The 27619-nt window shown below is 40.2% G+C and overlaps 1 protein-coding gene across 7 annotated transcripts in view; it reads right to left on the bottom strand.

The window, feature by feature from the left end:
• nf1a (neurofibromin 1a) overlaps window positions 1–27619 on the bottom strand; it is a 275275-nt gene that overhangs the window by 214751 nt on the left and 32905 nt on the right. For all 7 annotated transcript variants that reach the window (XM_048612822.1, XM_048612821.1, XM_048612819.1 and 4 more), the window contains exons 4-9: window positions 21788–21978; window positions 13419–13525; window positions 11682–11749; window positions 5903–5978; window positions 4431–4588; window positions 465–638 (exon numbers count right to left, since the gene is read on the bottom strand). In XM_048612822.1, coding sequence (XP_048468779.1) covers window positions 465–638; window positions 4431–4588; window positions 5903–5978; window positions 11682–11749; window positions 13419–13525; window positions 21788–21978 — 774 coding nt within the window. The remainder of the gene's footprint in view (window positions 1–464; window positions 639–4430; window positions 4589–5902; window positions 5979–11681; window positions 11750–13418; window positions 13526–21787; window positions 21979–27619) is intronic.

Below are 27619 nucleotides of genomic sequence, written 5' to 3' on the forward strand. Positions count from 1 at the left end.
CATGGTCTAGGCCCGAAACGTCAGCCTTCCTGCTCCTCTGATGCTGCTTGGCCTGCTGTGTTCATCCAGCTCTCCACCTTGTTATCTCAGATTCTCCAGCATCTGCAGTTCCTACTATCTCTCATTCACAATTGTTGATGTTTATTTCTACCTAGTTACTTGGAATTACTAAAAAGAACATGAATCTTAGTTTAGATTTTAAAATTGCCCAAATAATCAAATACCAGCAACTTGTGAGCAAGAACCCTCACCGTTCATTTCAATGATGTAGCACACTCATGCAGAAATAAGCTATGCTATCTAGTCTTAGTAGAATCTTATTTAAGAAACAGTTGTCTGTCTCCTTCAGTTTTCCCTGCCCCAAATAATTTACAGGCATTTGTTCCCATGCTTATTATGATCAGATCCTCAATTCATCTACCGGTGATTATTCAACAAATTAAGACAGAGCAGAAAGTCCATACCTTTAGATCTACAACCATGGACTGAACCTGAAAGCAGATGACAGAGTTGTCCTCCCAGCTGATGTACGTAGAGGCCTTGCAAAGTTTAACACAAGCTATAGCAGCACTCTCCGTTAGCTGCCGACTACCACCATGGCCAGCCAGAGCTTTCTTCAAGTTATCCAAGAATAACTTCTGTAAAAAGATCAAGAAAGGAGTGAGACAATCAATAAGGGTGACTTTGAACAATTTACAAACACATCCTTCTTTAGCCTTGAACCAGATCCATTGGAAAACTAAATTGCATTACAAGAAAATAAAAGTTGCAACAGAACAAAAAGGCTAAACTGAAGCCAATTTGTGAAGAAAGTCTGTATCTTTGTCATTTGGCTCTGAACCCAAGATCAGCAGGGTAAACTAGGCCACAAAGTTCTCGAAAGAAGAAAACATGAGATACATTCGAACTGGGATAGAAGGGAAAGGAACAAGACTGTTGGTTTCTTTTTCCTCAATTGTTCCAGATATTAAATTACATTTGAGGGACACATAGTGGGAACAATCATGCCAATTGTATTTATGATAATTTTCCAGTTAGAAATCAACAAAAATCTCACCTTTAGCTTCAAACACACTCCATTAAAAGCTATGTTTTAAAAAATGTTAGAGTCATGATTTTAACATTACTTCTGCTTCTAAAATTCAAACTATCTCTAATGAGATACCAAAATCCACTTCCTTACAGGTTCAGGATTGCTGGCTAAGAGAAAAGTCAGAATCTAAGATTTGTTGGAATATCACAGAAGACTACTCCTGAGCTGAAGCGGTTTCACAGGAACCAAAGATCATACGATCCAGAATACGTGTGTGTCATGGTTATGTAAGAAACTGCCACCAATGATTCAGCACGCTGCTGCTCTCTAGATGTTTAGTCATTCTGTTAACAGTTATAATAACAAAATGTCCTTTCTTGTTGAAGATACAGTTTAAAATGTGAAGCAGAGTCATTGCAAAGTGCACTTTTTTTTGGAATTTCTAAATGATGGAGTGACAAAGTAAGGATCCTCAAATCCTCAGGATGACAGAGGGTGAGTCACCCTGGATGTGCACTCCTTGTAGTTTGAATTTTTAAAGAAAGCACAGCTAGTAACTGTCAGAATGGCAGATTACAGCCTTGATTTCGCATTTGAGACTTGACTGAACTTGAATGAAAATTTCAAAAAACTAACAGGTTTGTCTTAATTTTCAACTGTTAAAGAGGACTACAGTGAAAATCACACTCAGAAATCAATCACACAATTTCATTCACAGAGACAACCAAGATAAATAAGATAGTTGAACTGTCACAATTCTGAAGCTGTAAATATACAATATGAGCAGCATTGTTGGAAATCAAATCATTCTTCTTGGACAGCACGATTTGAAGTTTAAAAAAATTGCACTTCAAGTTATTTAAGACAACATTGTCAAAACTAGAAATAAATTTTCCCGGTCAGTCTGACTTATTCTTCCCTTTCCTGAAGTGCACATCCACATCTGTGGAACAAACAACCCACAGGCAGAGCTCTACAGCTTTCCAAATGCATGTTTCATGAAGAAGAGTTGTTGGGATGACTCATCTTCCACTGCTTGCCTCTTTTTATTTCAAAGCAACAGAGTTCTGCACAGGAGTATCTTCACAGTAATGCAGATCTGAATTGAAAACAGACCATAAGCCCACAAGACATACGAGCAGAATTAGGCCATTCAGCCCAATGAATCTGCTCTGCCATTTCATCACGACCAAGATTATTCGCAAGCCCATTCTCCTGTTCTTCTCCCCATAACTCGACTTCCTTAGAAATCACGATTGAGTATTTTGAAGAGGTGACCATGGTGATAGATGAGGGCAGTGCAGTAGGCATTGTCTACATGGACTTTAAATGGGCCTTCAACAAGTACCACATAGCAGACTGGTTAGTAAGGTGAGATCACACTGGATCCAAGGAGAGCTAGCCAATTAGATACAAAATTGGCTGGATGATAGAAGAAAGGCGGTAGTGGTACAGGGTTCTTTTTTAAACTCAATGCCTGTCACTAGCAGTTCTGCTGCAACAATCAGTGTTCGCTCCAATTTTCATCATTAAAATAAATGATTTGAAATAGAATACACGAGGCATGATTAGGAGGTTTGCGGGTGACACCAAAATTGGTGATATAGTGGAAAGTGAAGTTATCCAAGTGTACAATGGGATCTTGGTCAACTGAGCCAATGGAATGGCAAATGGAGTCTGATGCAGATAAATGCAATGTGTTGTGTTTTGCTCAGACAAACCATGGCATGACTTGCACACAATGCTAAGCCCCTTGGGAATGTTGTCGAACAGAGACACCTAGGGATGCAGGTACATAGCTCCTTGAAAGTGGCGACACAGGTACATAGGGTGTGGAGGAGGAGTTTGGCACACTTGCCTTCATCACTCAGATCATTAAGTACAGACGTTGTGATGTCATGTTACAGCTTTATATTGTTAAGGCCACATTTGGAATTCTGCATATAATTCTCCTCACCCTGCTATAGGAATGATGTTGTTAAACTGAAAAGGGTGCAAAAAGGATTCACAAGGATGTTAGAGAGTTTGGAAGGTTTGACCTATAAGGAAAAGCTTGGACTTTTTCCCCTGGAGTATAGGAGGCTGAAGGGTGACATTATAGAGGTTTATAACATCATGAGGTAGACAGTTAAGATGAATAGCCAAGGTCTCTTCCCCACAGTCGGGGAGTCCAGAGCTAGATGGGAAGAGGTGAGAGGGGAAAGATTTCAAAAGGGACATGAGGGGCCATGTTTTCCACACAGAGAATGGTGCAAATATGGAATGAGCTGACAGAGGAAGTGGTAGAGGTGGGTACAATTACAACATTTAGAAGACATTTGGACAAGTACATGGATAGGAAAGCTTCAGAAGGACTTTAGATGGGTCAAATGTAGGCGAATAGGACTAGTTCAGTTTCGGAAACCTGGTCGGCATGGATGAGTTGGGCCAAAGGTTATGTTTCTGTGTTGTATACTTCTATGTCTCTACCTCTCTAAAGATACAGAAGTTAGTAGATATCACCAATCAATAAACTTAATTTTCCTGTGATCTCACTCCTTCTTGTGTGTTGGACCCCTGATCCTGGGTTTCAATTTATCCTGTTCAAGAAACCTCACAAACTATGAGCCAAAAAAAGAAAGCAAGCCAAAAGCATCTCCACCCCTCTTGCACCAACCTTCCCAAACTATATACTCACTAGGACTGTGTGTCACTCCCAATGTAATCTCTACTTCCTGACAGTACAACACCTACTGATGCTGTGGTGTTGCTGAAATTATGCTCCACTAATGCTTTGCAACAACATCTAACTGTGTGGACAATATAATTTAAGATGATGGAAACAGAAGCACAGAAAAATTTATTATTTCCTCAGATGTCTTGGTTTCAATTCACCAGCATTTTCATTTCAATGGGCAAGTTTGCACACTGGCGATCAATGCACAAAATTAACTAGAATAGATACGTAATTTATTATCTTGCTCTTATAGGATAAGCTAAATAAATGTTAATAAATCCAGGAAAACAATTTGGCAGGCTCCCTGATGACTAACTAATTTTATGATATGTATTGGCCTTCACTAAGCGTAATGCTTCATTTAGGCAATTTAGATTGTGGGAGTCTTGAATCCCAATCAAATCCAAATTGACCAACTGCATATTTGTGGTCATGAGAGCAAGGGCCTACAGTTCTTTACAAGTGGAAAATTCGCCAGAATTCTTCTTGTAACTCACTATCCGATGATGGAAGTCGCACAAATGGTTTCTAAATAATAATGTGATCTTACTTAGCTACAATGTTTTCTTTGGTTAAAAGTTTTCTGACACACACTGTCCTCAGAGACAGAGCAACCAAATAAAATCCATGTGATTGCAGCTTGCATATCAGTGCCAACATCTTCAAATTAACCAAAATTACCTTGTTCACTTTGCTTTCTTCAACCACTTCCTTCGAGATGTCCTGCAGAACATCAGGAGAGAGGATAAGGAGGATAATCTGCAAAGGCCAGACCGCTGCTTTCCGTTTGGCATTTTCAGCGAAGCTATCCACAAGGTCAAAGAGCTTCTCCGAACAATCTTTCATGGAAGATGTTGTGGGACGTTACGGTAAGAGAGAAATAAAAGAAAAAGATGCGCAAAGGATAAAAATGCATTAAAGTGATACCAACTGTGTTGGCAGCAAATCTAATATTTTGATAGTTTGAGTTTTTTTTTAAATTAAATACTCAAGAAAGTGGATCAACCACAAATTCAACAATAATTCTGAATTAACTGAAAAATAAACTATAATCGTTCAATGCAAGCATGCAGAAAAGTCTTGCAGAGCATTTGATTTAAAAAAAACAGACACTCCACAACTGTTCCACATCCATGGATATAAAGCACCTGCTTAGGCCATCAGTAGTAAATACTATGAACGTAGTGAAACCACAAGAGACTGCAGTACAAAGTTAATACGCAAGTATATTTTTTTGGACGCATATCACAAGACAACAGCATGTAAGAACAGATTCAGTGCCTTGAATACACTTGCCATCTGTGGCGGTAATCAATGATACAAAACTATTTCATTTTATTGGACCAGACACTGGCATTTTTGTTTTCCCTATAATGCAGTGAACAAATGGAGTGTGAGCAAATTACAGACTCCAACTTCAACAATTTTTTTCCTGAATCTCACTTTTTGCAAGAGAGCAAACGTAATAAAAATGAAGGTAAATAGAGTTAACTGTTTATCAAGCTGTGATACACATCAATATCAAATCTTCAGCCAAACATTTGTGAACACATGATCGTAAACTTGTACCCTGTATCAATTAATGGCTTCCAAATGCAAACTATTGTGCGAAGCACTGAGATGTTTCTCCATCATTAGCCACAATAACATTTTCTTCCTTTTTAAATCTGTGTTCTCAGGATGTGGGAGATCCTAGCAAAACCACACACTCACTGCCCTGCCCTGTCCTGTCCTGAGGTGATGGCGGTTAGCTTTGTCTTTCAACTGCTGCATTCTTTGTGTTGCTCAACGCAAGTATTGTGCATTTGTCCTTTGGTTAATCTTATTTCACCATTTGTTTACCCAGAGAGTCACAAGAGTAAATTCTTCAAGCACTTCCATAAAATCAGATTGGGAAAAGATATTGAAATTGAAATCTCCCTACACCACCCAGATTGGTATTGTACATTCAAGTTTAGAATAAGAGTTGTAATTCACAGAATAGGAGGAGGTTGCAAATACATGTCAACAAAGTCACTACAATATGCAAAGAAAAGTTTTAATAGTACAACACTTAACACTCCAACATTATCCACTTTCCAGCAGCAGCATGAACTGCTCCGTTGAAACATTTAGTATTTAAGACACGGTCATCACTTTTAGGCATTACTTACCTGCCAGGTCACGCTGGGGTATCTGATACAGCACAGTAAACTCATCTGGATAATTTTCCACCCAATTCCAAAATGCCTGTAGGTATAAAGAAAGTGATTAAATGCTGTAAAATTCTTCAACTTTAAACTAAATGAATGAATTATAAATCACAAGTAGGATGTAGCATCTGAATCAGCAGACAACTATGGAAACTGCACTTGTGCTGTAAAGACTGCTGTAACTAATGAAATACACCTGATGTGTAATATTTTAATATCTTCAGGTGGTAAATGCTGTCTCTTGAAAAACATGAAAATCTTGCAATCCACAGAGGCCGACATCACTGATACCACTTTTGGTAGGGCTGAAGGTGGTGCATTTCTATTGGCATGCAGAAAACTTACGACACAGGAGGAACCCTGCACATAAACTTGGGACAATACAAGAAGTTACTTATCTCAAAGTCCAACTATGGCTCACAATCAAACACAACAGATGCATCATTTAAATAAGGTTCAGCTATATCAATTGCTGAAACACTTCATACAGAAAGAATATTTAAATTAGAGGATGGGAAAGTGCAAATATAGGAAGGGGACACATCAGGTAGCAGGTACACATACAAGTGCTGTTTCCAAGGAGATCTTAATGAGTAAAGACACTGACCAAAACTTTGCCTCCTTTCTGCAGGAACCGTAACCAAACAAAACTTGCATTTATATGGTGTCTTGCAGAGTGTCAAGACATTCCAAAGTGCTTTACAGTAAAGTAATTACTTTCTACATGGTGCAATTAGTTGCAATATAGACACCTAACATAGATAAGCTAGCTGCATTTTGTGGGTGCTTGCAAATGCTATGTAATCATGACCCTATAACCGATTTTTGTAATGTTGATCGAGGGATAAAGAATGGCCAGTCGATCAAGTATTTTCATGATAAGGCCCGAGATCTTTTAAACCATGCGCGTTCAAGTCAATGTTTGGTTCCTTTCAAAGTCAATACCACCAACAGTGCAGCACTCCTTCAATATTACACTCGAGTCCAAATCCAGTAACATTGCATACTCAAGCCCTTGGAGCAAGAATGAAATCAAAGGCCAACAGGCTATCAACTGAGGCAAAGCTGATGCCAGAGGCAACATTTACTGCTAAGACAGTCATTCAGGATGAAATGAGATCATTCAGTGCAGTTTTTATTTTAAGATTTCCAATCCGGTGTTGCACATCTGGCGACCGTTTTGAACAAATCATGAAAATATGGAATGACACTGTTTTGGACATAATTTTTCACAGGTTAGACAATGGTGCAAGGATCTTGCTACATTCCCGGTAAGAGTATCAATTGTGAAATTTCAGTGTATGCAATATACCGATGAAAATCCAATGCAATTCCGATCAATCAGTTCATTTGCCAAAAAAAAAAAAAATGGACAGTGGTTAAAAAGCCATGTCTAAATTCTCGTATATAAATCCTTCCAACTCATCTGGGAACCAAATAAACAAACAGTTGTCTGCGAGATCATCTCCCTCCTCTTTACCAAGATCTGGGGGCTTATGCTAAAACTGGGAGAGCTGTCCCACAGATTATCCAAGCAACATTCTAATATTACTCACCAGACACTATTCTATGAGTACGACTATGTCCCAGCAACAAGCATCACCATAATACAAAGAACTGCAAATGGTGAAAATCTGAAACAAACGCAGAAAGTGCTAGAAAATTCAGTAGGTCTGACAGCATCTTCAGACAGAACAAGAATTGTCTTTATAGTTCAGTAGTCTTTCATCAGAACTGAAAATAGCTGGTCACGGGTGACATTTAGGCTGGAGGAGGTGGAGAGGTCAGCAGCTGGGGTGATGAGGAGGGGCGGGGTGTGAGGGGGATCATGTGGGTTGAGAGGGAGCTGTGAAAGGGAGGGGTTGGTGAGAGGGCCGGAGGAAGGAAGTGAACATGCGCATGCGCCAACACAGTACATGGAGATGGGCCCAAAGAGAAAGAGAAGGGGGAGAGAGAGAGCACTCACGAGAGAAGAATGAAGAGAGGAAGGAATAGACAAAGAGACTGCTAACAAGCTGAGACAGACAAGGAGTACTAACAATCAGTGTAAATGGTTGAAAATGAGTTGGCTTTGCTGGGACCAACTCAAAAGACACGACACTAGGGGTTTTAGGAGGAGAATGTCCACGATCTGAAATTGTTAATCTCAAGGTAGAGCCCTGAAGGCTGTTGGGCAGTGGTTTTCAACTGGTGTGTCACGGTACAAGGTCGGTGGGGGTGGGGGCCTCAGCATTTGAATGGTGAATGATGGGGACAAAGGTACGGTCCAGTTCACACCATCTGATTGGTGCATGGTGTTGTCACTCAGTGCATGCAGTCAGTGAGTCTGCTACCTTTAGACTCTGCTGGGCTGAGCCAGTCAGATCACGTGCAGCTACAACTGTAGGTTACCAGTGCCACACCAGAGAGGAGCCATGAACATCGTGAGTTTGGGAGCTGCAGCGGACAGAACTTCCCCTTTATTGGAGCTGAGTACAGGTGAAGATATGGTTCACACTGCCTCACCTAACCCGTGCACAGTGGAAGCCAACTGCTTCTTGCAGCAACCAGGGTCTCTCTCACTATATGGCAATCTTTGCAAGATGGGTGAAATTTGAAAGAGACAGAATGATAATAGCTAAATGGATGGATGGCAGGCAAGGAGTGAAGAGGCTGAAGAGGAGCTTCACCAATCAGTGTTTCCATTCCTGCTACAGCATAATAAATGCAAGTACATCTGACTTTCATGAGGAATTCATTCAGCTTAAAAAAAACTGGATGCGCATGGAATTGTTTGTCTCATTGAAGCATGCCTTGATACTGACAAGTTTGGGAGCCACTGCCGTAAAGTATCTCGGAAGATGAGCTGTTGTCCCTCCAGCTTGCATGGAGCCTTGCTGGGGCACTGAGCAGGCCTCAGAGAAATGGTGGCATGGGGAAAAGGTTGTATGTTGAAATAACAAACGACTGGAAGTTCAGGTCACTTTTACAGATGGAATTGAAGTTCTCTGCAAAGCAGTCACCCAGGCTGCATTTCATCTCCTGGTGTACAGGAGACAACATTGTGAGCAATTAATACAGTAGATTAGATTGAATGAAGTGTAGCTAAATCACTGCTTTGCCTGGATCCCTGGATATGGCGGTGAGGGGTGGTGAATAGGCAAACATTCCACTTTCTGCACTTGCATGAGAAGCAGGCATGAGAGTCTGGGAGTGGGCCTGGGTGTCCCAGAGGGAATAGTGCTGACAAGGGAGGGGATGGGAATGCGAATGCGTGCTTGATGGTGACATCCCACTAGATATAGCAGAAATGATGGCTTATGATCCTTTGGATATGGAGGCTGATGGATGGAAAGTGAGGAAGGAAACCCTATTGCTCTGTGGAGGGAGGGACGGGGTGAAGGCAATGGGTGGGATATGGCTGAGGTCCCTGGCAACCACAGTGGAGGAGAATCCTTGGTCAAAGAAAAAGGCAGTGCATCTTTTGTCAATGTTAAGTAATCCCACACTCAATGGATCGGAATTAAGCTCTGCAGTCCTGCCACATTCAGTTGTGAGCATCAGTGAACAATTAAGCAACTCATCGGAGGCAGCAGCTCCACAAATATTCCCATTCACAATGATATGCGAACCTAATTTTAAGAGTCAAAAAGACAAAGCTGACGTATTTGCAGCCATCTTCAGTCAGAAGTGTTAAATCAATGATCCATCTTGGCATCATCCGGAGGTCCCCAGCATCAAGTGCCAACTTTAACCAACTGGATTAACTCTACACAATATCAAGAAACAGATGAAGACACTGGATACTACCAAGATTACAGGCCCTGACAACATTCCTGCAATTGTATTGAAGTCTTAATGCTCCAGAACTAGCTGTGTTCCTAGCCAAACTATTACAGTACATCAACATTACCGACACCGACTCAGCAATGTGGACACTGAGCAGTAGTCCAGTGATCCTGCCTCAGCTCCTTACTTCATTACGGCCTGGATTCAAGGCACGGCTACAAGGTCTGAACTGAAGTAATTGGGATGCCCAATAAACAATGGCTGAGCCAGCAATGCCCATATCCCAAGAACAAATTTTGAATGAAACAAAATTATGCATTTAATCAATGCAAACATAACCTGAAAAAGAAATGAGGCTTGTGGAGACAAGAACAACAAGAAGTTTGTTGACCAAAATATTTTTCATGTATTAGATATCTAAATTATTGTAGCACAGATGTCCAATTTTCCTTTGCAAAGAGTCAGTGCTCTATCAAACGAGCTGCTGGCACGTAGTGAAAGCACAAATTGCTGCAGACATTCACAAGAAATCAGGTAAGTCACTTCATTGTCTGATATCACAACAGTCAAAGGGTAGATGGAGTATGTGTTTGGTAATGTGTCCCACACTCAATATAATTCAGTTATTGGGAAGTGATGTCTGAGCAATTCCAATTAAAGGTGATTAATGATCTCCTCTGATGAATGGAATTGTTCAGATTTAATTTCTCCGAGGACCAACGTAAATTTTAAAGCGGAGGCTTGGAGACCGCTTTATGGAACACCTCGGTTCGCAACAAACGACTACACCTTCCAGTCGCGAACCACTTCAACTCCCTCTCCCACTCCTTGGGCGACATGTCCATCCTGGGCCTCCTCCGATGCCACCCAAAGATTGCAGGAACGGCACCTCATTTCTCTTGGGAACCCTGCAGCCCAGTGGTATCAATGCGGACATCACAGGCTTCAAAATCTCCTCTCCCCTCCCACGACCGCATCCCAAAACCAGCCCAGCTCATCCCCGCCTCCCTAACCTGTCCGTCCTTTCTCCCACCTATCCACTCCTCCCACCTTAAACCCCACCTCCACCTCCTACCGACCAGCCTCATCCCCACTTCCTCGACCTGTCTGTCTTCCCTGGACTGACGAACCCCCACCCTAACTCCCCATCTACAATCACCTTTATTGGTTCCATCCCCACTTTCTTGACCGGTCTGTCTCCTCTCCACCTATCTGCTCCTCTATCCATCTTCCATCCACCTCCCCCCTCCCTATTTATTTCAGAATCCCCTTCCCCTCCCCCATTTCTGAAGAAGGGTCCAAACCCAAAACGTCAGCTTTCCTGCTCCTCTGATGCTGCTTGGCCTGCTGTGTTCATCCAGCTCTACACCTTATTATCTCAGATTCTCCAGCACTGGCAGTTCCTGCTATATCTGAAGGTAAATTTTAAACTGTTTTTTGCTTCTCCCAGGACATTACATGATTCTTGGTGGGTTAAGAACACCATGCCATGGCTGTGTGGTCAGATTCCAATGGAACAGGAGGTCTGTTCATCTATTTTCTATGTTTATTTGTACCAACCAAGTGGCCAGATAATGAAAACAGGTGAACTTGCTTAGAATGCTTACAGGATAAAATTCTCATGCAAACTAGTCTAGATCTACTAACCTCGTCAAAAATTTCAACATTTTCCCAGTCATCTAAAACCATCTTGCATCAAAACAGCAATACTAGTTTTCAAAATCACATTTAATTTAAGAGATTCAAACTTGAAAAACAAGGCAGTATTTTACTTAAGTTAAAGGCATTTCTGAATGTCTTCCTGACTTGTTTTTTGGGTGTAAACTTCACACCGCTTAAACTAAGTTTATCGTAACACAATTCTGTGAAACATGCATGGATTCAGTAGTGAACCAATGCCATACTGCCCACCTGTACAACCAATCAGCATATCTCTGCATCCAAACTGACCCAAGATCAAAGTTTTACTTACCTTTTCAAGACTGCTTATGACCGCCAACTGAGCTGCCTTTTTCAGTGATTTGAATTTAAATACCGTCTCTGCAGCAAACAAAAAGGTCTTCGTTAGTATTTTTTTTCCTCTCCTTGGGCCTTTTGGAACAAATGCCAGAAAAAAATTAAGTGATGAGTAGGTGGGAAACACAATGAACAGTGAAGGTATACAGTAGTTCTGATTAAGTGAAAGGACTAATTGTGTGTTCTGTAGTCAGAGTTCTAAATTATTAAACAGTATTTGATTTTGAATGCTCGCGTCCCTCAGCATTTGGCTTCCCTTGTTCATGTTTTAACCAAAAGCAAGCGGTCTTGCTCTCAGTCACATCTTTTCAAGGGCTTCTTAGCTTCAGGAAGGCACCTAAATTAACCCATTTACCAATCGATGCACAAAGTTGTCCTTCTTAGCATCTCAAATAATACCAAAGCAAGAACAACTCAAAGCTTATATGAATCTCCAACCTTTGGAACGATATCACCTGCACCACCGCACCACTGCAACACCACTGTGTTTATTTGAAAGACAAGTAGTGTGAAAAACTGATGGGTGACATATAGGAGCAGAACTTAGATATAGCGCACACACATTCAGACCCAATATTGCCAATAGATCAAGTTAATAGCAAATTAAGCTTGTACTTCCCAGTGTTACACAGCTCAGCCACAGTTCTAAACTTTGCTTCCCTGTTTCCACCCTTAACAGCATCCTGTTCACTCTGCCCCAAACAAGCAACTTTTCTGTAACTGAGTTAAGTAAAACCTTTAAAAATTACTTCAATTGGTGAATGAGCACTGATACAGGTACAGATCTGTCACTTTTTAAGAAAGCAGGCATAAAAATCATTTTATCCATTGATAGTCCCATTTCTGTGTGGACTCTAAATTTGTGTATAGAAGAAAATCAATCATTTCTAGGGTAAGGGTGCAAATTGTTACATTACCATATACAAAACTTCAGCATTTTTGCACAAAAACTATCACCCCCATTACAGTAGATCCATCTACAAATCATTTGATTAACACGACCTTTCATTCCCCATATTCTAATCACTATAGTCAATATCATTAGGTCTGCAAAATTAATTCAGTTGTGATGTTGATAATAAGCAAATTGCTAAGAAGCACAAACTTATCCCACTATTGTCACTAAAGACAAACATGATCTCATGCTGAGAATGTTCGTGGTATGACATGACAGTGTTCTGATTCCTAATGTACAACCAGTGACGATCTTTAATGCGTAGCCTTCATCATTGCAGAAGCCAAAATCAAAACACTATTTCAAAACACAAACAAACAAACTCTCCATATTAGGCAGACTCAGTTTTCCACGTTGTCGGACAAACACATACACCCACACCCCCCCTTAGTTTTTGCATAGCTTTTTCCAACTTACCATGTCCCAGTGAAATCAACAAAGTTCTGATCTTCAAATTCTCACTAATTTGGGTCACATTCTCCAATCAGCCTTTGAGTGTGCACCAAGAAAAATCTTTGCAATCATCTTTCAGTCACTATTCCACAACGCTTTAAGTGTAATCATCTAAATCAGCTCACCTTGCTACCTCTAATCATGCCTTCAACATATTAAGCAATTGCTCATGCCTTTGGCTCCTCTCCCACTCATGTTAACAGGATAATGAGAGAGATTAGGACTCATTTTCACAATTTAAGAACATTGAGGGGGGGGGGGGGAAAAAAACGTTTTGCTTCTCACCTTGCAACAATCGCTTGAGTCTTGCACAATCCACATTGATGTGTTGTATCAATTCTATGTCGTTGACATCTGTACTGTCTTCTGAACATATAGCCAATTCTTGTAACCTACAAATGAATGGTAATTTATTATCTCGCCAATGAGCTGATAGAAGATGTGAATAATTAAGCAGCTAAATCAGCAACGAACCTGTTTGCTCAAACATGGCAACCACGCAGAGAATGAAACTCATTCAACATTTCTTGGAGATTGACCACAACCCCATAATCAACTTAGCGGAATATTTTGGGGACCTTAACCTACCAGTAGTGCCCTAGTTTTGGGTCAGAAAGCCCAGGTTCAAGTCCTTCCTGCTCCAGAGGAGTATTACAGCATGCCTGAACAGGTTGATTCAAACACTGTAGAGCTTACATACTGGAGTTCTTGAGGCACAGTCATAGTGCCTCGACTTCTGAACCAGAAAGTCCGGGTTCAATTCCCGCTGGCTGCGGAAGCGTGTAATCTCATCTCTGAATAGGCTTTATAATATTTCAGCACAAAGTTTTGGAATTGGGAGTTTATTCAAGTTTATTCATGATTTTGTTTCTAACAAACTGATTAACACTGTCCATTGACAGAATGAGCAGAATTAATTAACTACAAGTATTTATTTTATTCACAGAGCAACAGATATCTCTCCAAAGAGATAACAAGGTGTAGAGCTGGATGAACACAGCAGGCCAAGCAGCATCAGAGGAGCAGGAAGGCTGACGTTTTGGGCCCAGACCCTTCTTCTGAACCATTTGGCCCATATCCCCCTCAACCCTTCCTATTCATATACCCATCCAGATGCCTTTTACAATGTTGTAATTGTACCCACTTACACCACTTCCTCTGGCAGCTCATTCCATAGACACAACACCCTCTGCATGGAAGAAGTTGCCCCTCAGGTCCCTTTTATATCTTTCCCCTCTCACCTTAAACCTATGCCCTACAGATTGGACTCCCTCACCCTAGAAAAAAAAACCTTGGTTATTGAACCTATCTCTGCCCCTCATGATTTTATAAACCTCTAAGGTTATCCCTCAGCCTCCAACACTCCAGGAGGAAAGGCCCCAGTCTATTCAGCCTTTCCCTATAACTCAATGTCCCCTCTACCCCAAGTCCCAGTAACATCCTTGTAAATCTTTTCTGCACCCTCTCAAGTTGAACAACATTATTCCTACTGAAGGGTAACCAGAACCGCACACAGTATTCCAAAAGTGGCCTAACCAACGTCCTGTACGGCCACAACATGACGTCCCAACTCCTGTACTCAATGCACTGACCAATAAAGGCAAACATACCAAATGCTTTCTTCACTATCCTGTCTACCTGCGACTCCACTTTCAAGGACCTATGCACCTACATCCATACATCTTTGTTCAGCAATACTCCCCAGAACCTTACCATTCAGTGTTTAAATCCTGTCCTGGGGTAATAAAAGTATTTGTGAAGATTTTTTTTTCAGGTGACGTGCCTGAAGTAGCAAAGGCTACATAAGACAACCTTCGGGTTTATGATATTTACCCAAGACTTCAGAATGGTGAAAATCTGTAGTGACCTTTTTCTAGTGTGCATACATGTGTTTTTAAGGTTTTGTAATCACTGAATTGGATTCCTCTCCGTAGCACTCATGCCACTGTGTAACAAGATGGACTCAAAACAGTTTCAGTTTTTAAGCATTATAGATCAGCTTGATCCAAATCAATATACTGTGTACAACAACTTATAATACAGAAACTATTTATGATTCAAACTTGTTGCATAAATTTCCTGTGAAAGGGGACAGTGACAAAATGAGATGGCTCACTGCACTGTGAAATGGTCAAACTGGACTAAAATATGGGTTCTCGGTGACATTTGGACACTGCCTTCCATCAGATCTTAAGATGCTAATGACAGCTGGAATGACACTGGAGCTAAAGTGCAATGCTTCAAAGAGGTTCCACAACTTTAGACAACAATAGCAATCGAATAGGCTCTAATTCTTTTGACTTTTTTTTTTAAAATGTCTTTCATTATTTACTACAGTTTTCTTAGTTGTCTTTCAGTTGCAGGTCAGACATTGTAACTGCACTAAGATCAAACAAGGAAAAAAGTCAACAAAGGCCCAAAATTCTCAACGGAAATGTCCTGCCCACCGCCCTATATTTAGCAAAGCAGTGATTGTGGACTGCAGTATGTAGGGAATTAAGCAGAAGTTCAAACAGCCACAATGGTGAAGAATAAAATGTGTAATAAGAATGCATAGCAAAAGTGACATTGCTTTGTGGGTGCAATCTGTAGCAAACAGTTTCTTCCCCTTAAGTCCTAAAAATATCTATAAAAAACATTTCAATCATATCAAGACTCTCAAATAGGACTCGAACCCACAACCATCTGATTCCAAGGTATAGAACGCAACCAACTGAGTCAATGTGAGAAGAGACACTTTTACTGCACACTGCAGAAATTCAATGCGTTAATTTCACTAACACCCCATGCACAGATTTAGAAAGTAGCACCCTTTTAACATTCCACGGAGGTGACAAAGCAGAATAGCAGATAGAAAGAAATGTGCCAAAATGAAAACCTTAGTTACAAGACAAAATGACATTTAAAAATAAAATTCTTACACTGCACTTCAAATACACAAAAGAACCACTAACCACAACCACTCGCTCACATCATTTTCCAAAGTCATTAATAAACCATTGGCACCATACCTAACCTCTCAGAGATACAAAATTTATGAAAACAAACAAGCTTATTGATGTGAACAGCATGAAACGCAATACCAGGATTACACTCAAAATGCAACCTTCATCCATTTGTGGTAATGTACAGAGACATGCCAAGCATCCTACACCGGCAACAAGGCTTAAAATGTCAAACAGGACGCTAGGAAGTTAAGAGGTCAATGTTTATGCCAGGAGCCTGACCAAACTTGGGAGACTTGCTTCATGGAAGGATGGCAGGATTTACCCAATACATTTCTCAGCTCTGAAATCAAGCAAACTTGACCAGAATGTCAAAGCAAAACTACAAGGACTGTTTAAATGACTGTCATCAAATGGAGGATAAATGGTTTTCAGGAGAGCTCACCCAGTAATTGAAATGCCTCCAAACATTTTGACTCAGAAGGTAGAAAGAGTGAGAAAACAAGTCTTATTTCCAAGTCTATGCTTTATCGCTGGGGCTCATTTCTATGGGGGTGAAACACCACACAAGATTGTGATTATCTCAAAATTGTGCTTCCAAAGCCCACTGGAGCAGCGTAAACAAAAAATAACCAGATGCTTACTGATTTGCTATCTCTGCATGATGAGTAACGGTAAAAACTCATTGCTCATTTTATAGTAAACAGAATCTACCTATCCCACCAAAACAATATCACTAACAGGAAAGCATCTGCACCAAGCCATTGCCATTCAACAACTTCACTAAGCAACAAGAGGAAGTGGTTATGCCATACTTTTAGATCCACAAACTTGCATATTCAATGAAAGTTCAGTTACGAGAAAAAGAGTAAACATTTCCATGTGTGATACCAACAAGATAACTTCTGAACACAAGTTACAAGGCAGTCTCATCATGTGGGAGATATTTATGATTTCACTGTTCCCTAACTATTCTCAAACATTTGTGCTGAGGTTTAATGGAGAACGGATACACTTAAAGTTAAGAACCAAATTAAAATTGTTTGAAGTAAAAATTGCAAATTTCTTTTAAGAGTATGTCCCCACCAGGAGACAGCAAAATTAAACTATTAAATAATTTTACAATATTTAATAATCAGCATTATAAAAAGTACCAACAGTAACAAAATAAGCATTAGATGATGAGTAGTGTTTGCAAATAAGTCACTGAATGGATGAAGCTCCTCAGTAAGGTTTGTTCAAGCATGCAAAGTTCAAGAGGCTAATGAAGCCAACCAAATTGAAGTTAGACTTATTCAAGATCTTTGTCTTCTTGAAGGGAGAGATAATTTCCTCGTGGTTTTAGAACTAAATCAAAGAAATGTAGAATGATGAGGGGTATTATTACTACAACAATGGAGCCTCCAGGTTAGAAACACAACATTCAAGGTTCAGGGTCACAATCATTTGTGAGCTACTAACATACGAGAATAGCAATGACATGCTTATTAGCTGATCAGTGTACTCAAAGTCTTAGTCTATTTCTGAAACTAGTGATTGTGTTGTGATTAATTTTTCTTTGCTGAAACATTAACACCAAATTTGAGGAAAGTGAAGGAAAGCAAATACACGCCAAAATAAACTTCAATTTGATTGCTTGAATATTACAGACCTGGCAGCGAGGGATGAACGCAAGCATTAGGAACAGAAAACAATTCATGGCCTCGAGCCTGCTAAACCATTTACCATGATGAGATCAGCCATAATCTCTGTCTCAACTCTACTTTCCTGTCTACACTCCATAATCCTTTAACCCGATTCTAAAACTGTGACCTCTTGTTCTAGATTGCTCCACATGAAAGAACATCCTCTCTATCTACTTTGTCAATCTCCTATAGCATCTTATATACCTCAATTAGATCTCCTCTCATTCTTCTCAACTGTTCAATCTCTCAAGTCAAACCACTCATGTCTGGAATCAATCTAGTGAACTGCCTCCAACACAACTACATCCTTCCAAGTAAGGGGGTCAAAATCGTATGCAATACTCTATGTGCAGTCTCACTAATGTCTTATACAGTTGCAGCAACACTTCCCTACTTTGACAGTCTATTGATTTAGCAATAAACACTGAAATTTAACTTGCCATCCTTATTACTTGCTGTTTCAGAATACAATTTTTCTGCGATTCATGTATGAGGACACCCAGAACCCTCTGCACTGCAGCACTCTGAAGTTTCTCATCATTTGGATAATAAGTTGCCTATCTAAACTACTATCCAAAATGGATAACCTCATTTATCCACGCTAAACTTCATGTGCCAAATTTTGGCCAATTCACCAAACTGAACGATGTCCATTTGTAAATTTATTTCTCCATTGCAATGTACTCTCTCACTAACTGTAGTGTTATCTGCAAATTTAGCTATTGTACTTTTTATCCCTTCATCCAAGTCATTAATTTAAATTGTAACTACTTGGGGTCTGACAACCAAATCCTGTGGTATCCCACTAGTTACGTGTTGCCAACCAGAAAAAGACAAAGACATTTATCCAGATTCTGTGCTTTCTTTTGGTTAGCCAATCCTCTAAGCTAATAAATTACCCTAACCCCATGTGATCTTACCTCATGCATTAACCTTCTGTGCAGCATCTTATCAAATGCCTTCTCAAAGTCCAGTTATATACATTCACAGGATCTCCACTATCCACACTGCTTTTTGCATCCTCAAAGAAACTGAGCAAATTTGTCAAACATGATTTACCCATCATAACCACACTGTGAAGGATTGCATTTTGACTTTCCAAATGTCTTGGTATTACTTCCTTAATAATGGATTCTAAATTTCCCAACGACTCCTGTTAAACTGACTGGTCTATAGTTTCCTGCTTCTGATTTCTGTCCCTTTCTGAGTAAAAGCACTGTATTCTCATTTTTCCAATCCACTGAAATCTTTTCCATGTCCTGGGAATTTTGGACTTGTGTAACTAATGGATCCATTACTTCTGCTGCCACTTCCATTAAGACCCTAGGACATCGGCCATCAGACTCTAGGGACATGTCTGCCTTCAATCCCGATCGTTTGCTCAAATCAACGGCATGGTGTTCAATGCTTCTACAGCTATTAAAAAATTGTACCGAATTCTAACTATTACTGACTTCGATTTGTTAAATATTTCTGCGACAGTTAAAAATAAACATACAAGTCAGATTGCCCATCTGGCATACAGCACAAACATCAAAAATATCATCATCATAGTGGCCAAAACAATCAAACTTGGCGACAATTTCATTACATTCAAGTAATAATAAAGTCATTCACATAACAAAAAATTTAACACGAGTTTTGGTTTTTCTTCCTCAAGATGGGACAACACTAGCAGGTTTTGGACATTAAAGTCAACCGCTGCAGGAGTGAAGTCATTCTTAGCCAGAGCATGCGTATTGAGCTAAGTTTTCATAATAATTCTGCAGCAATTACTTGTTTTCTGATGGTTTATTAAAACTAACTTTGCAACCCTGCCTTGTGACTAAGTAAAAGTACCGTCCTCTGAGCCACAGCTGACACTAGGCTACCATTCGTAATGCATAAATCATACAGTACAAAACAAATACTTCATATCTCACAAGTATTGATGTATAACTTTTCACTTGACTTGTTAAATCCCGTGTCTTTTTCTACATTAAACAGAGTCAAAAGCTTAGTACAAAGAATCCCAACAGATTTTACTACACACTAAACCAGAGACAGAGACAACTAGCTAAATTCCAGCAGCCCTATCACTCCACTGAAGGGCAACTAGCCAGCAATGCCATGTCTAAGTGCCACTGAATGGTTTGCCTGGTTTTTCCAAAGGGCAGTTAAGAGTTAAGCACACTGCTGTGGGTCTGGAGTCATGCGTAGGCAGATTTCCTTCCCCAAAGAACATTAGCAAACTCGATTCATTTTTAACTATAGAAACAAAGAAGAACAAAGAACAAAACAGTACAGGAACAGACCCTTCGGCCCTCCAAGTCTGCACCGTCACATTTTGCCCTTCCACATTAAAACTGTCCTCACTTATAGGATTCCTGTATTCATGCATTCATCCAGGTGCTTCTTGCATGCTGCCATTGTGTCTGCTTCCACCACCACCTCTGGCAGTGCATTCCAGGCACTCACTACAGTGTGTGTGAAAGCACATTCCTCCCACATCTCTTTTAAACTACCACCCTCGCACCTTGAACCTCTGTCCCTTAGTAAGTGACCCCCTCCACCCAATAGAAAAGCCTCATACTTTCTACTCTATTCATGCCATTCACAATCTTATAAACTTCTATTAGGTCGCCCCTCAACCTCCTGCATTCCAGTGAAAACCAGCCCAGTCTATCCAAGCTTTCTGCAGAGCTCAAATCCCTCATACTAGGCAACATGCTGGTAAACCTTTTCTATACCATCTCCAAAGCATTCACATCCTCCTGGTAGTGTGGTGACCAGAACTGTACGCAATATTCCAAGTGTGGCCTAACTAAAGTTCTATAAAAGCTGCAGCATAACTTGGCTATCCTTATATTCAGTGCCCTTTCCAACAAAGGCAAACATGCCATAGGCTTTTTTTACTACCTTATATTTATGCACTGCCACCTTCAGTGATCTGTGGACCTGCACACCCAGATCTCTCTGCATATCAATACTACTAAGGGTTCTGCTATTCACTGTATAATTTCCACCTGTACTTGACCTTCCAAAATGCACACATCACACCTGCCCGGCTTAAACTCCATGTGCCATTTTTCTGCCCATGTCTCCAACTGATCTAAATCCTGCTGTGTCCTCTGACAACTCTCCTCACTATCCGCAACTCCACCAATCTTTGAATAGTCTGCAGACTTACAAATCAGACCAGCCACGTTTTCCTCCAAATCATTTATGTAGACCATGAACAGAGGTCCCAGCACTGATCCCTGTGAAACACCACTAGTCACAGCCCTCATTCCACCACTACCCTCTGTGTCCTATGACTAAGCCAGTTCTATTTCCATCTTGCCAGCTCATTCCAATACCATGTGACTTAACCTTTTGTACTGTTCTGCCACGAGGAACCTTGTCAAATGTCTTACTGAAGTCCACAAAGACATCACCCGCTTTCCCCTCAATCGTCTTTGTCATGTCCTCAAAAAATGTGATCAAGTTAGTGAGGCACTGATAGTTTCATGATCATTATTGAAACTAGCTTTCAATTCCAAAAGTATTAATTCAATTTAAGTTCCACCAACTGCCATGGTGGGATCTGAACCTGGTCCCAGATTATTAGCCTGAGCACCTAGAGGTCTAGTCCAAAGCCATGACCATTACCCCAATGTCTCCTCTTAATCAATCCATACTAGGTGACTTTTTTATTCCATCGCTCCACATACAAAGTGTTACATTTCCCAACTCAACTACCAGAGGAGTTAACTCTTCCATATTGAAAAAAAAAGACAGATTTTTAACACTGAACAAAATTGCTTCAAGTTTACACACAGCCACAGTTAATCATAGCACCGATACGAAGAAACATTAATATAGAGACATTTCCGGCAGAGATTAGATAAGCATCCCAGGTTTAAGCTATGGCAACCACAGTACCAATAATGACTCAAAAGAGAGTTCAGCAAATATAAAAACAAACTTGTTTATCAGGAGTTAACTTCATGCGTTAGTCTTTTACATTAATTATAGAACCCGAGCCTAAGTAGATCGCACTGACCTGGTGGAGATTCGACTGAAGACAGCATTGAAATTATTGCAGCTCAGAGAGAAGAGAACCCCAGAAGCAGAATTGCGGAGCTGTGCTACAAGCTGGTTTCCTTCACGGGACATGTGGATGAACTGACAAATTTCTGGGAGTAGCTGTTTTACAAGCATTGTCTCATCAAGCCGCATTGTATCCTTAGGTTGCTACAAACCAATAGGAGATTAACAGTTACAAGCCAATGAATTCCACAAGTGTACATGCTGTGAATACACTCATAATAGTCAGTAATGATTTTATGTTCTCTGAGGTGGGGCACAAAGCCTATTAAACTATTATTTTTAAGCAAACAGCCCAATACTATAAAGGTGCAGAGAGATTTAATACCAATCCATAGAACGTGACGTGGCTAAAGTGGTAGATTTTGAAGAGTTTTAGGTAGTGGGCAAGGAGAAAGTATTTTGAAAGAAACTCCACACTAGGAAGCAGACAGAAGGCAAGTGCAACAATTTGCAACAATAAGGGTGCAGAGATGGAGTTGGACAAGACTGCAAGACAAGTAAATTGGATTAGAAAATCTGTCCATGCAATCTGGAAAATTGCTGAATGAACTGTTTCATACTGCTCAGCATGATAAGATCAGAAAGCTACAAGATAGAAAAAGCAAAAGGAAAAGGGATTTGAAGATCAATCTTAAAAGAAGCATATTACAGAGAAGTCAATTCTTAAAACAGTAAACCCAATTTAATACCCAGGATTTAGAACTGTCCAAAACCAAGTTAGATTTGTGGCAGGACTAACTGCTAATGAAAGTCTGAGTTAAAAATCATGATCAGTTCTTAATTGCTCAGTCCAGCAGACAAAATTAGTCAGAGTCAGACAAAGTAAGAGCTTCCAGCACACAACCAAAAATTGGGCCAAGCAAAAAAAGAGAAAAACAAAACTGAAGGACGACACTTGGCTTCAACAATGGCAGGGAGTTTCTGATTTTCAGAAAATCATCTGCGTGTTTTTATCTTAGGATAGAACGCAACAGACTGTATTAAAATTAAATATATTGAGACCTCTTTGTCTTTGGCCCCTGATTTAATCCCAACAGAAACTCCAACAAGACAATTGAGATCAGAATACGGAAACACCTGTAAAAGACATCTTCAGCAACTGGTGGTAAGCAATCCAAATTTAAATGCAAACATTAAGTTAATATACAAATATTGGGTCTTTATCTTTCACTCAACTAGCTTTATGTAAATAAAAAAAACTGAAGAAGTATTTTCAATGTAAAACATGTATCACACCAGGAAACTATCATGCCTTTTCAGATACTACAGGTGAGGAAACCTTAGATTAAGAAGGTATTTTACATTTATAAAGACTGCTCTTGGATAAAAGGATCTCAACTAAATAGTTATTTCTCCACCAAAATTGATTTGTGCTGGGTACAATCACATGGGTATCTCATTAACTGGTCAGTCTAAGGGCTCAAAAAATTAACATCTGTACCAGGGTAGTAGGGCCAAGTTACTTGTGGAAGCTCAAAGCTTTACTCAACTGAACGCCAGTCATACAAAAGTCACAGAAACATTTTTAAATTTGCCTTCCTGAGCCATGAGGCAAGGACGTGACTACCATCCTATGCAGAACTCAAATTAAATCAAAAATGGTGAGCTCAACCTCGAACTGTACAGCTCAGTAAAACATATTTTCAATCAACCTATTCAGACATGTTGTAACATACCCCTGGGACAGGTGGGACTTGAACCCAGACTACCTGGCCTAGAGGTAGAGACACTACCTCTGCATCAGAAGACCCTATGGCCCAAATAAATGCTACCTTTGTGAACTAATCAAATCTGAACAGCTTTCAGTTTATTAGCATTTAAGTGCTCAATTTTTGAGAGAAGTTTGTTTCATTTTCCTTTGCTTTCGCTTTCATACATTTAACTAAAATAGGGATACAGCCTGCTGCAAAACAAATTCAAAAATTAAAATCATTATACACTGACAGATTTTGGAACAGGAATAGAAAACAATTGATAAAAGCTTTCACCTTCCTCAACAGTTCCAATTTCTAATTAACCAAAAATTTAGCGAGATAATATGGTAAAGCCAATGAAATGCAACATTTTGCCAAAAATGAAAAGGGCCATAATCTTCTTATTGTTGGGACTTGGTTTTGTGCAGTAAGGTAGGATTAGAACAGGGGCGTGCATTTTCATGCGTTCAAATTTGGCTTTGCTGATCATATCACCAGTTACAAAGGAAGTGAAATGCTTTAAAAACAAAAAGCCTTCAAGACCCAAAATACTTCGCCGATGCCAAAATTGTCATGTTCAGAATCTCCGAATAACCTCACTCCTCATTTCTTATCACTACCTCTAGACTTGAAACACTGACCCAAACTTCTTCCACTGGTTTTGGGTACCCAATCCACCACAAAACCAGAAGCACCTGTGCCTATATCCAACTCTGAAGTTAACTACTTCAAATTTACTACCCTTTAATATATTACTACTTTAAAAGAGTGCTTACATAAATGCAACATATGGTTTTTGAGGATCTACTTACAAACTACTTTTTTAGACAAGTTGTTGGTCATGCTACCTTTGGCTCAGTGTCCATTTTCATTTGACGATGCCTCTTAAGCACCATGGAACATTTGTTCTACACTAAAATCGTTATAGTTTGGGGTTCTACTGCAACGTTCCATTGCAAAGTTAAGTTAGCAATGTACATTATACTAGGGTCAGGAAGATGCCATAATATGCCAAGACACTGCAGAGCTGCAAGGGAAGATTTTTGGTATCCAACACAGTTAAATAAAACAATTATTTACCTTGTTCTCCAAGAGCTGCAGAATATAAAAATCTGAGACATAACTCCCAATCAAAAGCTAGGTGAGCTAACTGAAAATAAGTTACTTTGTTCTCATTTTACATAGGAACAGGAGTAGGCAATTCAGATCCTCCAGCCTGTTCTGCCAATCATTGAGATTATGGCTGATTTGTGGCCTAACTCCAGATACCTGGATTTGGCCGACATCCCTTAATACCTTGTTAAATGAAAAATCTCAGATACAAAATTAACACGTAAACCAGCATCCAGTGCCACTTGAGGCAGAGAGTTCCAAACATCTAACACCCTTTGCACCAATAGTTCCTAACATCTCTCCCGAAAGGTCTTGCCATAATTCCCCAATTATGCCTTCTAGTTCTAGAATCCCAAACCAGTGGGAATAGTTTTATCTTTATCTCTTATGTCTTTTAATATCTTGTAGATCTCCATAAGATAATCCCTTGACCATCTAAATTCAACAGAAAATAGAGCTAATTTGTATAATCTCTCCTTCTAACATAACCCCTGCAGTCTAGATACCATTCTTGTAAACCTACACTGTGCTCCCCTAAGGCCAATCTATCGTTCCTAACGTGTGGTACCCAGAGCTGCTCACAGTACTTCAAGTGGAGTCTAACCAGGGTTTTATGTAACTGTAGCATAACTTCTGTGTCCTTGTACTCCAGTCCCCTAGATATGAAAGCCAAAATTCCATTAGCTTTCTTGATTATTTTCTACACCTGTTCATTTCATTTTAAAATCTATGCACCTGAACCTCCAAGTCTCTTTGGACGTTCGCTGTATTTAACTGCACACCATCTAGCAAGTATCTTGATCTATCCCTTTTCAGTGCAAAATAGATAACCTCACTTGCTTACATAGAACTCCATCTGCCAGAGTTTTGACCATTTATTTAGCATAAAAATAGTAAGGGGTATTGCTAGCCTATCAACAATGCTGCCTAAATCAGGCACGGAAGACATCTAAGTCATTTTGCTTCTACTACTGGGTATTGTAGTCAATTGCATATTCAGCACAGCAGCGAGACGTCAATTCACCCTCTGGAATTGATAATTTGGCAAATGCTCATTTCAACTGTATCCCTGATTTAGATTGGGTCAATAAAGGGTTCACTGACACAGTTCTTGGAAAAAATGCGCAAAAGCTATTTATCCTTACAATTGACATTAAACTTCACTCTAAAATTAACTGGAATTATGGCACCTTTTACAAGGTATTTGGAGATCCTTACATCAGTTGTGAAAACTCTTTCAAGGCATCCACAATATCCAACCCAAATGCAACCCTTCAAAACCATGTAATAACTGTCGTCCACCTTCGAATGTCAAACCATCCACTTTCACCACTTCAGTGGATAAAGGAAAATTATTTTGTAATCTAATAAATTAGGGTGTTTAGAACGAAAATGGTGTTTATTAATCTGAACCCAAGAAAAGAACACAATGAACAGCTTATTATTTACAAACAAGCACACCACATAAAAAGCTCTCAAACTGCAGATCAAGGATTCTACTCCACAATTCTTCTGACAGCAATCTCTTCTCTCAGCTGCAGCAAGATGGCCAGCATAAGGAACTCCCCCAGAATGCATCAAGTCAAAAGTACAGAGAGCTCCCATCCAACCATCAGGACCTCAAAACAAGAGAGAGGAAAAAAAAAAGGTGGATGCTGGAAATGAGAAGCAAAAACAGAAATTTCTGGAAAAGCTCATCAGGTTTGGCAGGATCTGTGGAAGCAAAGCAGAGTTAAAGCTTTCGGTCCAGTGACCCTTCTTCAGAAAAGGTTGTAGCTTTGAAAAGATGGGTATATATGCGAAAGATGAGGTGGGATGAGGAGGGACGAACAAACAACAGGTTGGGATGGAGCCAAGACAGCAAGAGAGCAACTAGTGGGCAGACAAAGCAACGGGTAAAGGTCAGCCTGGGAGAAATCTTCCTCGACATCCGTTTCCATTTCTGGGGATAAGCTAGCCACCAATATCCACTACAAATCGACTGACTCCCAAATAGTTACCTGGACTATACATCCTCACACCCCGCTTCCAGTAAAGACTCTATTCCATTATTCCAGTTTCTCCATCTCCATTACATCTGTTCCAATGATACCAACTTTGACAAGGGAGCCTCCAAAATGTCCATCTTGTCAATCAACGATTGCCCACCATTGTGGACTATAGGGTCCTCAGCCACGTCCGACCCATCACCCACACTTCGGCGCTCATCCCTCCCATAACAACTTCAGGGTCCGCCTCATTCTCACTTACCAACCCACCAGCAACCACATCCAAAGGATCACAAAGCACGGAAACAGACCCTTTGATCCAACTCGTCCATGCTGACCAGATGCCCTAAATTAATCCACTCCTGTTTGCCAGCATTTGGCACATATCCCTCTAAACTCTTCCAGACACCTTTAACATGTTGTCTGACAACAGTGCAAGTTTACTGCTTTTTTTTAACCTCCCACGTGATCCCTGCAGTTTCTTCCTCCCTTTTTAAAGTGCCGTTGTCTTGATCTCTTTTTCTCAAAGCTCCAAAACAATGCAACTAATAAATAGTGTGCAGGGCTGGATGAACACAGCAGGCCAAGCAGCATAAATAGTAATTACTTCTCCAAGTATTCAAGGAAATCAGCTCCAACACTGAAAATACCCCAAAAAAAAAAGCAACTCTTAGTCAGTTTTTTCCCACCATTTCCGCCACTCCTCTCCCTTGTCAGCCTTCCGTAGGGACCAATCCCTACTAGACCCCTTGATTCACTCCTCCTTCATTCCCAACACCTCTCCAAACCGCATTTTCTTTGCAACTGCAAAAGGTGCAACACCTGCCTGTTATTTCTTCCCATCTCACTATCCAAGGCCTCAGGCACACCTTCCAGGTGACCTGCACTTCACTCAACCTCGTCAACTACTTTTGCTGTCGTCAACTACTTTTGCTGTTCACAATGTGGTCTGCTCTAATGTAGGAGACAAACTGCAGTCTGAATAGCCAC

Source organism: Rhincodon typus, chromosome 26 (assembly GCF_021869965.1).
Source record: "Rhincodon typus isolate 14 chromosome 26, sRhiTyp1.1, whole genome shotgun sequence".
NCBI lineage: Eukaryota > Metazoa > Chordata > Chondrichthyes > Orectolobiformes > Rhincodontidae > Rhincodon > Rhincodon typus.